The following is a 12,518-nucleotide window of genomic DNA, read 5'->3' on the forward strand; positions in this document are numbered from 1 at the left end:
ATTCAAGGTTAGAATAAAGGTAAAAAAAATGGGCGCACAAACCCCATAGAATTCTGGCTCAGGTATATTTTGTATACCCTAAAACTAAGTGCTGTTGCATGGGAATTTGGTCTGACCCAGGTATGTGCTCTTTCACCAGTCTATAATGTCGTAGTGTGATTACACAACGGTTTAATATCGTGTCTTAATAGCACAATATTGAGTCTAATATATTCACCTTCAGGTGACACAAAAGACCCGGACTACCCTGTCTATCGGCACGGAACCGTGAAGGATGAAGTCAGAACAGCAACAACAGGTAAGCTAAAGAAATCGTACATTATTAATTACACAGACGTTCCTAAATGCAAATACGCACTCACACACACACACACACAGACACACACACTAAAGACTGTAACAATTGGAGAATGATGCATTTGATTTCTAGTTTTAGCAACATGAACATATGGCCTATTGGCAGTTGGATGATGTTCATATGGACTAATTATAACCAGTACTGTTTTGCTTAATTTTTCCAGCTATTTTCCACCTCGAAGCAGGAGTGTTGGAGATCTACACAGGCAACCCCAAAACCCAGCCAGAACCGGACTGTGTTTTCCATCTTTGTGTTTAGATTCAGCATTAGAAATTACTGTTATGTAATACTTTTAGTAATGAAAGTATTGTGTAACTGTCTCAGGCATGGCAGACCTACTGAAAATGTTGAAATTAAGTTTTAAAAGAGAACAATATGGAACATTTACTTTTTTTACTGTTGTAAAATGTGAGCTGCCTTGCCGATGGTATGCTATTGGTTACTCTTAGAGAGTAAAGTTATTTCCATACAATATACAATGTGTTACGAAAATGGAAAATGTTCTTTGTCCCATTTTTTTCAGATTTTGAAGCTGTCTACATTTAGTATTTATGGATGTGAAGGGGAGACCACTCCACAATGATATAATCATGAACATTTCTGTACACAATTTCGGAAAACAAGATTTTATTTGAAAAATACATCTGTTGGAATTTCAATCTTGTTGCAAACAAAGTATATACATTCAGTTACCAGGAAAGTTTAATATGAACACGAAGGCACCTGAAAGTAAGGGTATAGTAGTCCCTTAAGGGTAAAACATCCATGTATTTCAACAGGAGTACAGAATACATAGTCACAATGGCCCCCTAGATAATTTTCCCTTTGACACAAGCATTAAAAATCCTGTCCACATTGACCAGGTCTGAGTCTTCCTCCTGGGTAGATTTGACTGTGCACACATATGTACACACACACACGCGCGCACAAACACACACACACACACACACACATACACACATACACACCACACACACACAGACACACACACATACACACACACACGCGCGCGCGCACACACACACACACGCGCGCGCACACATTATATATATAGTGTACATGTGTAAGTACTTTGGGAAATATTTTACATCCTTGCATACACAACACTTAAAAAGAGTAAAATCTGCAGCAAAGTTGATACATTATTAAGTATTATATAATAATTCTAAACTACTATAGTTAAGATCCATAATCTGATATGTAACTCAGTACACATAGAAAGTATGATTCATAATTATGACACAAGTGTAACAGATTCAAATTTCATAAAATGTCAGACACTCATGATTTGACAGTCCATGCAGTCATAGACACACATCATTGACCCTGAGCTGATGCTTTGGGTGTTTTTTACTGTGTGGGACTTGAACACTACAGTTGCTTCTGCATCTTGTAAAAATCCTGTGAAAAGAAAAAGACATGAACAAATACATTAAACAGACATTACAAATAGAGCCACAGAGGCCTACCCCGACCCCCAGGGACTTACCCCGACTCCCAGGGGCTTGACCCTACCCCCAGGGTCTTGTCCCGACCCCCATGGACTTGCCCCTACCCTAGGGACTTGTCCCAACCCCCTGGTACTTGCACCTATCCCCTAAAGACTTGTCTCAACCCCTAGGGGCTTGTGCCGACTCCTAGGGACTTGTCCTGACCCCCCCAGAGACATGCCCCAATCCCAGGGACTTCCTCTAACCCCAAGGGAATGTCCTGACCCTCCCCCCCCTCTAGGGTGACCAAATGATGATTATACAGACAGAAACGGGTACCAGCCACTCACCCCGCTTCCCATGGCGCATCGGAGGAAGCAGCTCCCGTTGACGGTTTCCACGACGACGTAACCCTGCCGCTCGTACAGGTGGACCGCTCGGTTAGTCTGCTTCACCCACAGGAACATCCTCTGGGGGTGCCGGGAGGGAGGAAAAGAATTTCAAAGTGATCTCCATTCAGTTTGGGCTTGCTGAGGAACTAAGACAGATGCTATGTACTAGCTCAAAAATCCAAGAATTGCAGGGTCCTGCTTCAAACATTTCAAACAACTGCCCCTGCAGTCCACAAAAGAGCTGTTAGGGTGCCCAAACTTATGTCACTTCGATAATGTAAAATTTGTGCCATTTTTCAGATGATATCAAAACCGTGCGTAGTACCATTATAAGCTGCCAGGGGGACCAAATCTATTCATTTCAATCCATGTCAAATTTCTCGAGTTATCCACGAACGCTACCAAAAACATAACCTTGGCCAAGGTTACTTAGTACAAATGTATGTTGTTCCCCCTACCGTGCAGCCGCGCTGCCTGGCATCGAAGTCAGCCCTCTCCAGCAGCATTTTGCCGACACCTCTCCCGCGAAAGCTCGCGTCCACACCGATGTGGTCAACGTAGCACTCTCCCATAGGGATGGACCCCATCTTTTCTGTGGCCAGGCCGAAGCATGTCAGCCTGCAATCATTTACAAAAAAAAACAACAACTGTATTGCAGAGCATAGGGGTGGTGGCCATATCCATTTCTGTAGCCCTTGGGCAGTTGTGCAAGGCACTACAGCAAGGGGCTAGTCCGCTGGTAGTGTTGTGTGTTTGACCTTCCCACACTTTTTCCAATATGTGCTGAGTGCTAAGCAGAGAATGAAGTGTGTACCATTTTTAAAGTCTTTGGTATAACCCAACCGGGGTTTAAACAAATTAAAAAGAGCATGGAAAAAACTCATTGGAAAAATCATTACATATTTCTGAACCATGACCAGCGCGACCCATTCTATAAGGGGGCCCGCAAGCCCTTTTCCGTAGAGCGTAATCGGCAGTTTTTAATCTACGTAGAGCGTAGACGAACCACTGTAATTCAACGTAGAGCGTAATTGGCACATTTTGCGTAGAGCGTATTTGCCGTTTTAATTCTACGTAATGTGTTGTGGCCACTTGGAATTTATCGTAAAGCGTAAGCGAGAAGTTTCCGAATTCAGCATAGAGCGTTGTCGGAACCCCCCCTTGCAGGCCCCCCTATAACTGTACACACACACAAACAAAGAAACAAACAAACAAACAAACAAGGTCCTTACCCACAAGTTCCGCAGCAGCCCAGATACGAGCAGGCTTCCCCACACTGGAAATCCTCCTCAGCACTGAAACAGGGATCGGAACCAAGGTTTTTAATAACATATTATACTCAATGACATGTCATATCATGTGCCAGCAATCACATTGTACACAATCAACTCACAGATTTAAGCATCCAGCATTTGAATCAATAGATATTCTAATTTAAAATAGAATGGGGTAAAGGTAGTCCCCTAGCTTCAGGGGCAGTGAGCTGATTTTTACCTGCCCAACCAAAGTTAGATACCAAATTCAGCACCAAGGACAGGGCCCTTTAGGTAAAGGTAGTCCTGTAGCCTTTTTGAGGCTGTAGGGGCAGTGGGCTGTTAGTCCACTGTGTCAAGGGCACGGTATTGGAAGGTGGAGCCCATCTCTCTCCTTTTACCTCCCCAGCTGACATCAGGTACATGTACCTAGTTTGCATGTGGGTGGTGTGAGGAAAGTTGTGTAAGAGCATAAAGACACAACGGCCTGGAATTGAACCTAAGACCTCTCAGTCTCATGTCTACTTGCCTACCCACTCTGTCATTCAACACCACATTCAAACAGGCCAGAGTATGATAACATCTGTGTCCATAATATCACCAGGGTCCATAATGTCACCACCTTGAGAAACAGTGTGCTTAAAGATATTTTTACTGCAACATGCTTTTGGTATGCACTCCTTCACACATCAAATGTACATACCTAGGGTATGTTGCAGTAAAAATATCTTTAAGCACACTGTTTCTCAAGGTGGCGATATTATGGACCCTGGTGATATTATGGACACAGATGTTACATGTAGCTGCCTTATAAACTCACTAGTCTCCATGAAACCTGATAGCCATGGCTCCGGCCTGCCTTCCCTCGTACACGGCGATGCGATATCTGTGCCACACAGCGATATCTGTGCCACACAGCGATATCTGTGCCACACAGCGATATCTGTGCCACACAGCGATATCTGTGCCACACAGCGATATCTGTGCCACACAGCGATATCTGTGCCCTGTGTCTACTAACTATAGTAACTATAGTAACAGTAACTATAAACATACTTGTCCCCGTGAAACCTGATAGCCATGGCTCCAGCCTGCCTGCCCTCGTACACGGCGATGCGATATCTGTGCCACACGTTCCGAGACCTTCCCAGCATGCCTGCTGTCTGTTTCACCGCTCCCTCCATCCTGGGGAACAACATTCGCATCTCAGCTTAAATCAAAGACTTAATAGCTATTTATGTTTACCTTCCCAGAAGGAAAACATATTATATAAACCTACAGTGGGGGTCGCTGGAGGACAGGTAGAATGTCCAGACTGTGCATGATGTACAAAATGACTAATAAACTGTTGGACGTACTAACCACTAAGTATCTGATACCAGCCCAGAAAAGAACAAGAAACAGTCATGCCTTCAAATATCAGAGTTATCAATCAAGAATTGAGGTGCCAAAAACCCGTATTTCCCCAGAACTATCATAGACTGGAACTTGTTGCCACCAAGCACAGTTGGGGCATCATCACTAGAAAGCTTTAAACAACTCCTGCATTTAAATGTGCAAAGATTGTGTGTAACAAGTCGTTTGGTGTGATATAGCTAGCTGCCGCCGCGCCGCGTGCCTGCAAAGCACCACACTATCCTGCTGGTCAAATTAGAGGTCTATTGATCAAGACACCTTACTGCCATCTTACCGACTTTTGCCGACTGCATGCTCAAACTTGTCGCTAAAAGCCTCCACCAGCATTCTGGCGATAAAGTCCACATCTTGTTCCTGCATTTCCCTGATCTGCAGCGGTCCAGGCTCAGTTCCAGGGGCTGAAAACACAGGAAATACAAATTTTATTAATGAATGTTTTCATCGGGATGTTATATCTGACTTGATGCAGTTGAGTTGACATTAATATATAATTGATGTACTACATTTTATTAAAGGTGGCAGGGTAGTAAATGGACTGATATATTCTAATCTATGCTGATTTTAGTACTCTTATACTTATTTCTATGTACTTATATTGTTTAGGTTTAAATGTGCGTCTTGTTTGTGTGCTTATGATTGTCTTGTGTGTGGGCCACAACACCAGCCCCCGCTGCCTGTGGCCCACGAGTATTATATTGTTTGCAATTCTAATAAATCAAATCAGGGTGGTCTTGTGTTTAGGGTTGTTGACTCAGAATCCGAAATGCTGTGTTCAAATTCCCAGCAGGCCCCATTTTGTGCCTTGATATGCACTATTTCTTTACTTGACTCAGGTGAAAATTGTACCTTAAGCCATAGTCTTCTTGATAGGATGTAAAGCACTTTAGGACCCATGTTTGAGGACAGCCACACCTCAAACACGATAAAAAATCCCACCACACTTATCGAAAAGAGTATGGGACCTTCCCGGTGTGAGTGGTTCAAACCTTACAGTCTGGTCTCAGGTTTGACATCTTAAAAAAAAAAAAGTGACAGTCACCTGTTATGTCATCCTTTCCACAAATGGGGTAAATCTCCAGGAAAAAATTTACAAACTTGTACACACCTGTTAGAGTTGGTGGCGGTACCATTTCAGGCTGTGCAACTACAGGTTCCCCAGGTGGGGTGTACTCCAAAGCCATGATGGTACCTTCTACTAGTAATCTCCGAGCAGATCAAGCTGCAAAGACAGAATCAAATTGGCCACCTGTTTGGCAGCATAAAAAAAGTTACCAGTACAAAGAGACTGAGAGAGAAGGGGGGGGAGAGTGAGAGAGAGAGAGAGAGAGAGAGAGAGAGGGAGAGAGAGGAGAGAGAGAGGGGAGAGAGAGAGGGATAAAATGCCTAAGAATACGCAAAAAAAAGAACTCCCAAGACGCATTCAACATCCCTACCTGCGTGCGATTTAAACAGTGCGTAACGTCAACAAATACACGCAAGTGAAGCTATTGTGCTCCTGCATGTTTACACATCGTTTATGGTCGGCTACTACTGGGCAATTTACAAGCATTCAGGTCAAAATAACAGTTTTACTCACTTTAAAGTTAAAGCTTTTAGTCCAACACAAATTCTCTCACCTAGAGCTTTCGACCAGTCTACTGAGGAAGACCAGAGTGACTGGTCGAAAGCTCTAGGTGAGAGAATTTTTGTGTTGGATCTAAAGTTTTAACTTTAGACATGTAACGTTAACTACCGACACAGATGAACTTTCGTGATAGTTTTACTCACTGTTACGGAAAACGGGAACTTCTCACAAAGACGGCAGCAGTCTTCGTACAGATTCTAGCCGACCTGCGAGGCCGGTAGGTCCTTAAAAACGACGTAAAATCGTGAACCCTCCAGGTAAATTTCGCTGCTTCTGATCATCCTTTGATGTCCCCGTCCTCTCGAACGAACGGACGGACAGGGTCTTACTTCCGGACATGCGCAGTGGCTAGCGCATCCTCTAGCAACCGTAGCTAAGCTAGGGCTCCAAGCAGATGTTGGGTGCGGTTTGTTTTATGCAAGTTTTGCTGAATTTTTTTACGTCTCTATTATATGTACTGACCGTAAGCATTAAGAAGAAAAACACCAACCACTACTGCAAACCAGTTAGCTTCAATGTCTATTAGAAACTTTGAGATTTTAATCTTTAAATATAAAGCTCTAAAGACCACATAATATTTCAAACGTTTCAGTCAATAAGGTCATGAACATATTACTTAATTTCAATTTATTTGAAAACACAAAAAATACATCTGGGGTAATAATTTTCATTCTTGTTCCAAACAAATTATATACATCAAGTTACCAGAAAAGTTCTATATGATTGTGAAGGCACATGAATGTATGTATATATCCGTGAATAGTTCCATCAGGTTGGTTAGGCACTGAGTAAAGAGACTCTTTTTTTACACAACCAAGTCTTTTATTCAATCACACATTTGTATAAAATATTGTACATTTGGGAATGCATCTGTAGCAGCGACACCTGTGCTGCAGTGCAATGTGAACCAGTCAGAATTGCCCTGAGAAGGTGACAGACGGTCACCGAAACGTCGGCTGAATAAAAGCTAAAGACTTGGTTGTGTAAAAAGAGCCTCTTTACTCAGGTATGGATATAGTCCTATCTACAATGTACAACTAGTATTTTGTACTTCTATAGATCTAATGTAAAATATATAGAGAAGTTACAACACTAATTACATTACACATGTACATGTACTAGAATATTTTAGGATGAAACAAAAATAACTTCCTTGCATACATTACACTTTAAAAATAGTAAACCTTGCAGCAAACTTCAAACAAGAAATATAGACTTAGTTTAGATCCATGATAATCTACATAACTTAGTTCATAAAGACTCAGCATACCCGCATAATAAAACCAATTAAACAATATATACAAAAATTCCCTGAAAAGTCTAACACCTAACATCATTTACCGGATACCTTCGCAGTGTTGACATCACACTTCGGAGAAGCCATGTGACATTGGGTCAGTCTACTGAAGAAGATTGGAGGTACCAGTGGAAAGCTCTATAGCCCTATTTACATATTTCCTCATAAAACGTCTGGGTAGCCCATTCCACTAGCAGAAGCTGCTTTCCAATGGGGCCCAGCATATATTTGTTGCTGTTGAATGTTGTTTGATATGTACAGTTCAGTTCACGCTGTCCCCCTATGATGAGTCCAGTACAGTCATGGAAAAGTCACATCTCTGAGTCTGAACTGAAGCATGGTTTACTGTGTGGGATGTGATCACTACAACTGCTTCTGCATCTTGTAGAAATCCTGTGCAAACAGAAATACAATAAACATAAGAAATATTATACATAATGTTGGAGGGGAAGTGATGAGGGTCAGACAAAATATATCATCAACTTGAACAAGATAAAGTTTCCATCATTCAAAGTTTCCAAAAACTACACATTTTTATATAATACAGCACAGGTGTATAGCCGACTTAGCATCAAGCTCTCCACACACTATGTTTAACTATGTTAAAGCGAGGAGGCCCAATCGTAATTTCAAAGCAGATATTTCAGTAGCCGCAAAAGACATCCGTTTGCGACACTAGCCAGTTTCATACTGTCTTTCGCTGTCACCAAAACATCTGCTTGGACAGATTCTGTAACACACAATGTTAGAGGTGCATGGCCACAATTGGCCACTCACCCCGCTTCCTACGGTACACCGCATGAAGCAGCTTCCGTTGACGGTTTCCACGATGGCGTAACCCTGCCGCTCGTACAGGTGGACCGCTCGGTTAGTCTGCTTCACCCACAGGAACATCCTCTGGGAGAGAGATAAAAACTTCAAAGTGATCTCTTAGTTTATGTTGTCTTCCATGCCATGCTTGTCCTTTGCATTGCCTTTTTGTGTATATACATACATATCCGCACTTGTGTGAAAAACAATCATAAAAAATTTGAAAAAAAAAGAACATCCTCTGTGGTCATAGGTAGCGAGAAAAAATCCAGTTTTAGCTCACTGTTTTTGATCCAGTTTTAGCTCACTGAAGAGCTAGCTTACTCTTCCACTGGTCGTGACAGAGAAGATAGATGCTCATCATAATGTACAGTATTTACAGGTTCATTGTACCAGGGAAATTCCTGAGTGCCCCCTGAGCTTAACATAAAAAAACAGGATTTTTGCTAGGGTCAGTCAGGTAACAATAAATTCTGCAAAATCACCCTACCGTGCAGCCGCGCTGCCTGGCATCGAAGTCTGCCCTCTCCAGCAGCATTTTGCCGACACCTCTCCCGCGAAAGCTCGCGTCCACACCGATGTGGTCAACGTAGCACTCCCCCAGGCGGATGGAGGACTCGGTGGTTCCCAGGCCCAGGCACGTCAGCCTGCAAGCATTTACAACGATCATGGAGACAAATTTATTTGGTCCAACACAAAAAGGTTCTCGCACTTAAAGCTTTTGACCAGTCACTCTGGTCTTCCTCACTTAGTAAGACTGACCCTGTGAGGCTTGTCACGTGGCTTCTTTGATGTGTGACATCAACACTGACTGAAAGCTCTAGGTGAGAACTTTCTTGTGTTGGACCAAAAGTTTTAACTTTAAACATGTAACTCATGTTCATTAACACATGATGGACTTTAAGACAGTATCCTTACCCACAAGTTCCGCAGCAGCCCAGATAAGAGCAGGCCTCTCCACACTGGAAATCCTCCTCAGCACTGAAACAGGGAAATTTTCAATAAACACTGCATAATTACATTTTACACATTTCATGCCATGTATTATGCATAGTGATAATGCACTGTGCTCTGTCATGATGTGTCTATGTGACACAGAAGAAGTGGCAGGTTTGACTGTACAAATTAGTCAATTTCCAGGTTAAGAATGAATGAATAAATTATTATGAATGATTATTATGAATGAATTATTTTGAATGAATTATTATGAATGAATTATTATGAATGAATTATTATGAATGAATTATTATGAATGAATTATTATGAATGAATTATTATGAATGAATGAATGAATGACTGAACGAATGGTTGATCTTAAATACGTCATAGCCACGTCATAGCAACTCACTTGTCTCCATGAAACCTGATAGCCATGGCTCCGGCCTGCCTTCCCTCGTACAGGGCAATGCGATATCTGTGCCACACGTGACGAGACCTTCCCATCATGCCTGCTGTCTGTTTCACCGCTCCCTCCATCCTAGGGAACAATTTTCACAGTTAGTAGAATATTCCTCAATTAGTGAGGTTTTTATAAACTTCAAGGTAAAAACATGTACCTTTGTAGCTTTATTAAAGGGGGCTCACATGCCCTTTTCTGTAGAGCGTAATCGACCGTTTTAATTCTACGTAGAGCGTAATTGGCACATTTTTTGTAGATCGAGAGTATTGGCCATTTTAATGGCACAACGTAATGCGTTGTAGCGTTGTACACTTGGAATTTATAGGCTAGAGCGTAATGGAGAGATTTCCGAATTCAGCGTAGAGCGTTGTCAGGACCCCCATGCAGGCCCCCTTTAATGTCTACTGTACATGTTGATCACGGAGTGACCTAGTCTCACGAGAACAGGAGACTAGGTCGAGACTTGTGTGGATCTTCTGGCCACCCCCACCTCCTTGCAGAGTTAGGGGTAAATAGTAGCCTCTACCAGGCACCGCGGATCGCTGGAAAAATAGTAGAAAATGGCCGAAGGAAAGGGATAGTATACCAGGGGAGTTAGCCGGCCAGAGAGGGTCCAATTTGCGATATTGGATCTTCTCTGGCCGGCTAACTCCCCTGGTATACTCCCTTTATTTCGTCCAATTTCTACTACTTTTACTATTTGCCTGGTAGAGGCTAGTAGGTAAATAGGACTTGGGGGTGACTCCTAACATTCAACACCTTTTCACATCTTACCGACTCTTGCCAACCGCATGTTCGAACTTGTCACTGAAAGCCTCGACCAGCATTCTGGCGATAAAGTCCACGTCTTGTTCCTGCATTTCCCTGATCTGCAGCGGTCCAGGCTCACTTCCAGGGGCTGAAAACATGGGAAATAAGGAATGTTTGTTAGCCTCTACCAGGCTTCTGGAGGCGGCTGGAAAGAGTAGAAATCGGCCAAATAGAGAGATAACATGCCGGGGGAGTTTGTCCTGGTAGAGACTGACGAAATATTTGTATGTCAATGAAGGTTAAGTTTATACGTCATACATTGTACAAGATTAATCAAGCGTTTAAATTATATGGCATCTGCTGTCTGACTTTTACTTGATTTATTTTGTCTAAAGAATAAGAAATGTTTAATCTCCAAGCAGATCTTTCGGTGGGGGAAGACAGTATTCAAATTCCAGTTGGACAATTTCCCACAAGCACAACATTAGGCAGTGTTAAATACTAGTACCAAGAGAGACAAGTTGACTCTGAACTGAACCAAGTGCAAACCAGCACCAATATAGACCACGTCTAGTTATATATTGGACGTTAATCAAGGACAACAACAACATTCGTACCCACCTGCTAGAGTTGGTGGTTGCTGCACCATTCCGGGCTGTGCAAATACAGGCGGGATGTATTCAAAAGCCATGGTGGTAACTCTGAAGACGCCTCAAAACTGTGTGCAAAAAACAACAGGAGGATTGTATGAAATGTTCTCGTGGGCTTTAGCCCAGTCTACTGCATGTATCCCTGTTTGATCGAATCCTTTTTTTTTTGTCCAATTCGACTAATCTCCAAGCAGATCTTTTGGTGGGGGTAAGACAGTATCAAATTGGCCAGTCTGTATCCATTTCCCCATTTGGTTACAGACTGGCCAATTTGATACTGTCTTACCCCCACCAAAAGATCTGCTTGGAGATTACAATTCGACGGGGAAGTCGATACAACACGAGAAGAGACACGTTCCATTAAATGTAGGTCATGCATGCAGTAAACCGGGACAATATATATATACATTCCCAGTGACTTGCAATTTTCTATAGGCGACTTTTACACAATTTTAGGCGACTGTGGCTTATCCTGACGTTATAAAACCAAATCCCTGCCAACTTCCATGTAGACATTGTCAAAACCTGTGCTTCATGCTATACGTTAAGTCAACAAGCTACTGATGTATTGTGTACATGGCATTTGTAGTCGACTACTAGTATAGTACGCTACTGGGTGTTTGTTGGCACAGCGAAACAACAATTTTTCGTCAAAATAAAAGTTTTACCTACTGTTACGAAAACGGGGACTTATTCCAACACTGGCAGCAGTCTTCGGCCAGATTCTAGCAGAACTGTGAGGTCCTTATGTCCTTTTAAACGACGAAAATTAAGTTTTAAAACGCGCCACTGCCTTTGAATGTCACCGCCCTATAGAACGCATAGGGTTCTACTTCCGGACTTGCGCAGTGGCTAGCGCGTCCCATAACAACCGTTGCTAAGCTGGGGCTCCAAGCAGATGTTGGGTGGTTTGTTTTATGCGTGTTTTTGCTTCATTTTAATGCCTCTCCAGTGGCCTTAGGTATAAAAAATGCAAAAAGAAAAAAACAAACACTAGTTACACGTATAAGGGCTATAAACTGTTAGCTTCGACATCTTTAAGACACTTTCCCCATGGCCAGGTAAATTTCTTTTTCATATATTAAAACTTTTGAATTTTTCATCAATACATGTACCTGCAATTTACTTACAATAAATAA

The 12,518-nt window shown here is 42.4% G+C and overlaps 2 protein-coding genes across 2 annotated transcripts in view; one reads left to right on the forward strand and one right to left on the reverse strand.

Annotated features, from left to right (window-relative positions):
* LOC109470779 overlaps window positions 1-1,332 on the forward strand; it is a 6,429-nt gene extending 5,097 nt beyond the window's left edge. The window contains exons 7-8 of the mRNA XM_019769855.1: window positions 192-298; window positions 522-1,332. Coding sequence (XP_019625414.1) covers window positions 192-298; window positions 522-616 — 202 coding nt within the window. The 3' untranslated portion in view covers window positions 617-1,332. The remainder of the gene's footprint in view (window positions 1-191; window positions 299-521) is intronic.
* A 28-nt stretch (window positions 1,333-1,360) lies between these two features.
* On the reverse strand, window positions 1,361-12,206 carry LOC109470785. Its single transcript, XM_019769861.1, has 9 exons — window positions 12,052-12,206; window positions 11,351-11,447; window positions 10,754-10,877; window positions 9,929-10,057; window positions 9,499-9,561; window positions 9,161-9,227; window positions 2,639-2,728; window positions 2,139-2,258; window positions 1,361-1,759 (listed from the first exon to the last, which is right to left on the reverse strand). The coding sequence occupies exons 2-9, from the start codon at window positions 11,418-11,420 to the stop codon at window positions 1,730-1,732; spliced, it is 693 nt and encodes a 230-aa protein (XP_019625420.1). The 5' UTR covers window positions 11,421-11,447; window positions 12,052-12,206; the 3' UTR covers window positions 1,361-1,729.
* Between the last annotated feature and the right edge of the window lie 312 nt (window positions 12,207-12,518).

This window comes from Branchiostoma belcheri, unplaced genomic scaffold (genome assembly GCF_001625305.1).
Source record: "Branchiostoma belcheri isolate BF01 breed outbred unplaced genomic scaffold, Haploidv18h27 scaffold232, whole genome shotgun sequence".
In the NCBI taxonomy this organism is placed as follows: Eukaryota; Metazoa; Chordata; class Leptocardii; order Amphioxiformes; family Branchiostomatidae; genus Branchiostoma; species Branchiostoma belcheri.

Excerpts from the sequence above, each read along its gene's own strand:
- LOC109470785 (XM_019769861.1), bottom strand. The coding sequence starts at position 11,420 with ATGGCTTTTGAATACATCCCGCCTGTATTTGCACAGCCCGGAATGGTG. Across the intron at positions 9,562-9,928 it reads ATCAGGTTTCATGGAGACAA|TGCTGAGGAGGATTTCCAGT; the intron begins GTGAGTTGCTAT and ends TCCCTGTTTCAG. Across the intron at positions 2,259-2,638 it reads CCAGGCAGCGCGGCTGCACG|AGGATGTTCCTGTGGGTGAA; the intron begins GTAGGGGGAACA and ends CGGCACCCCCAG.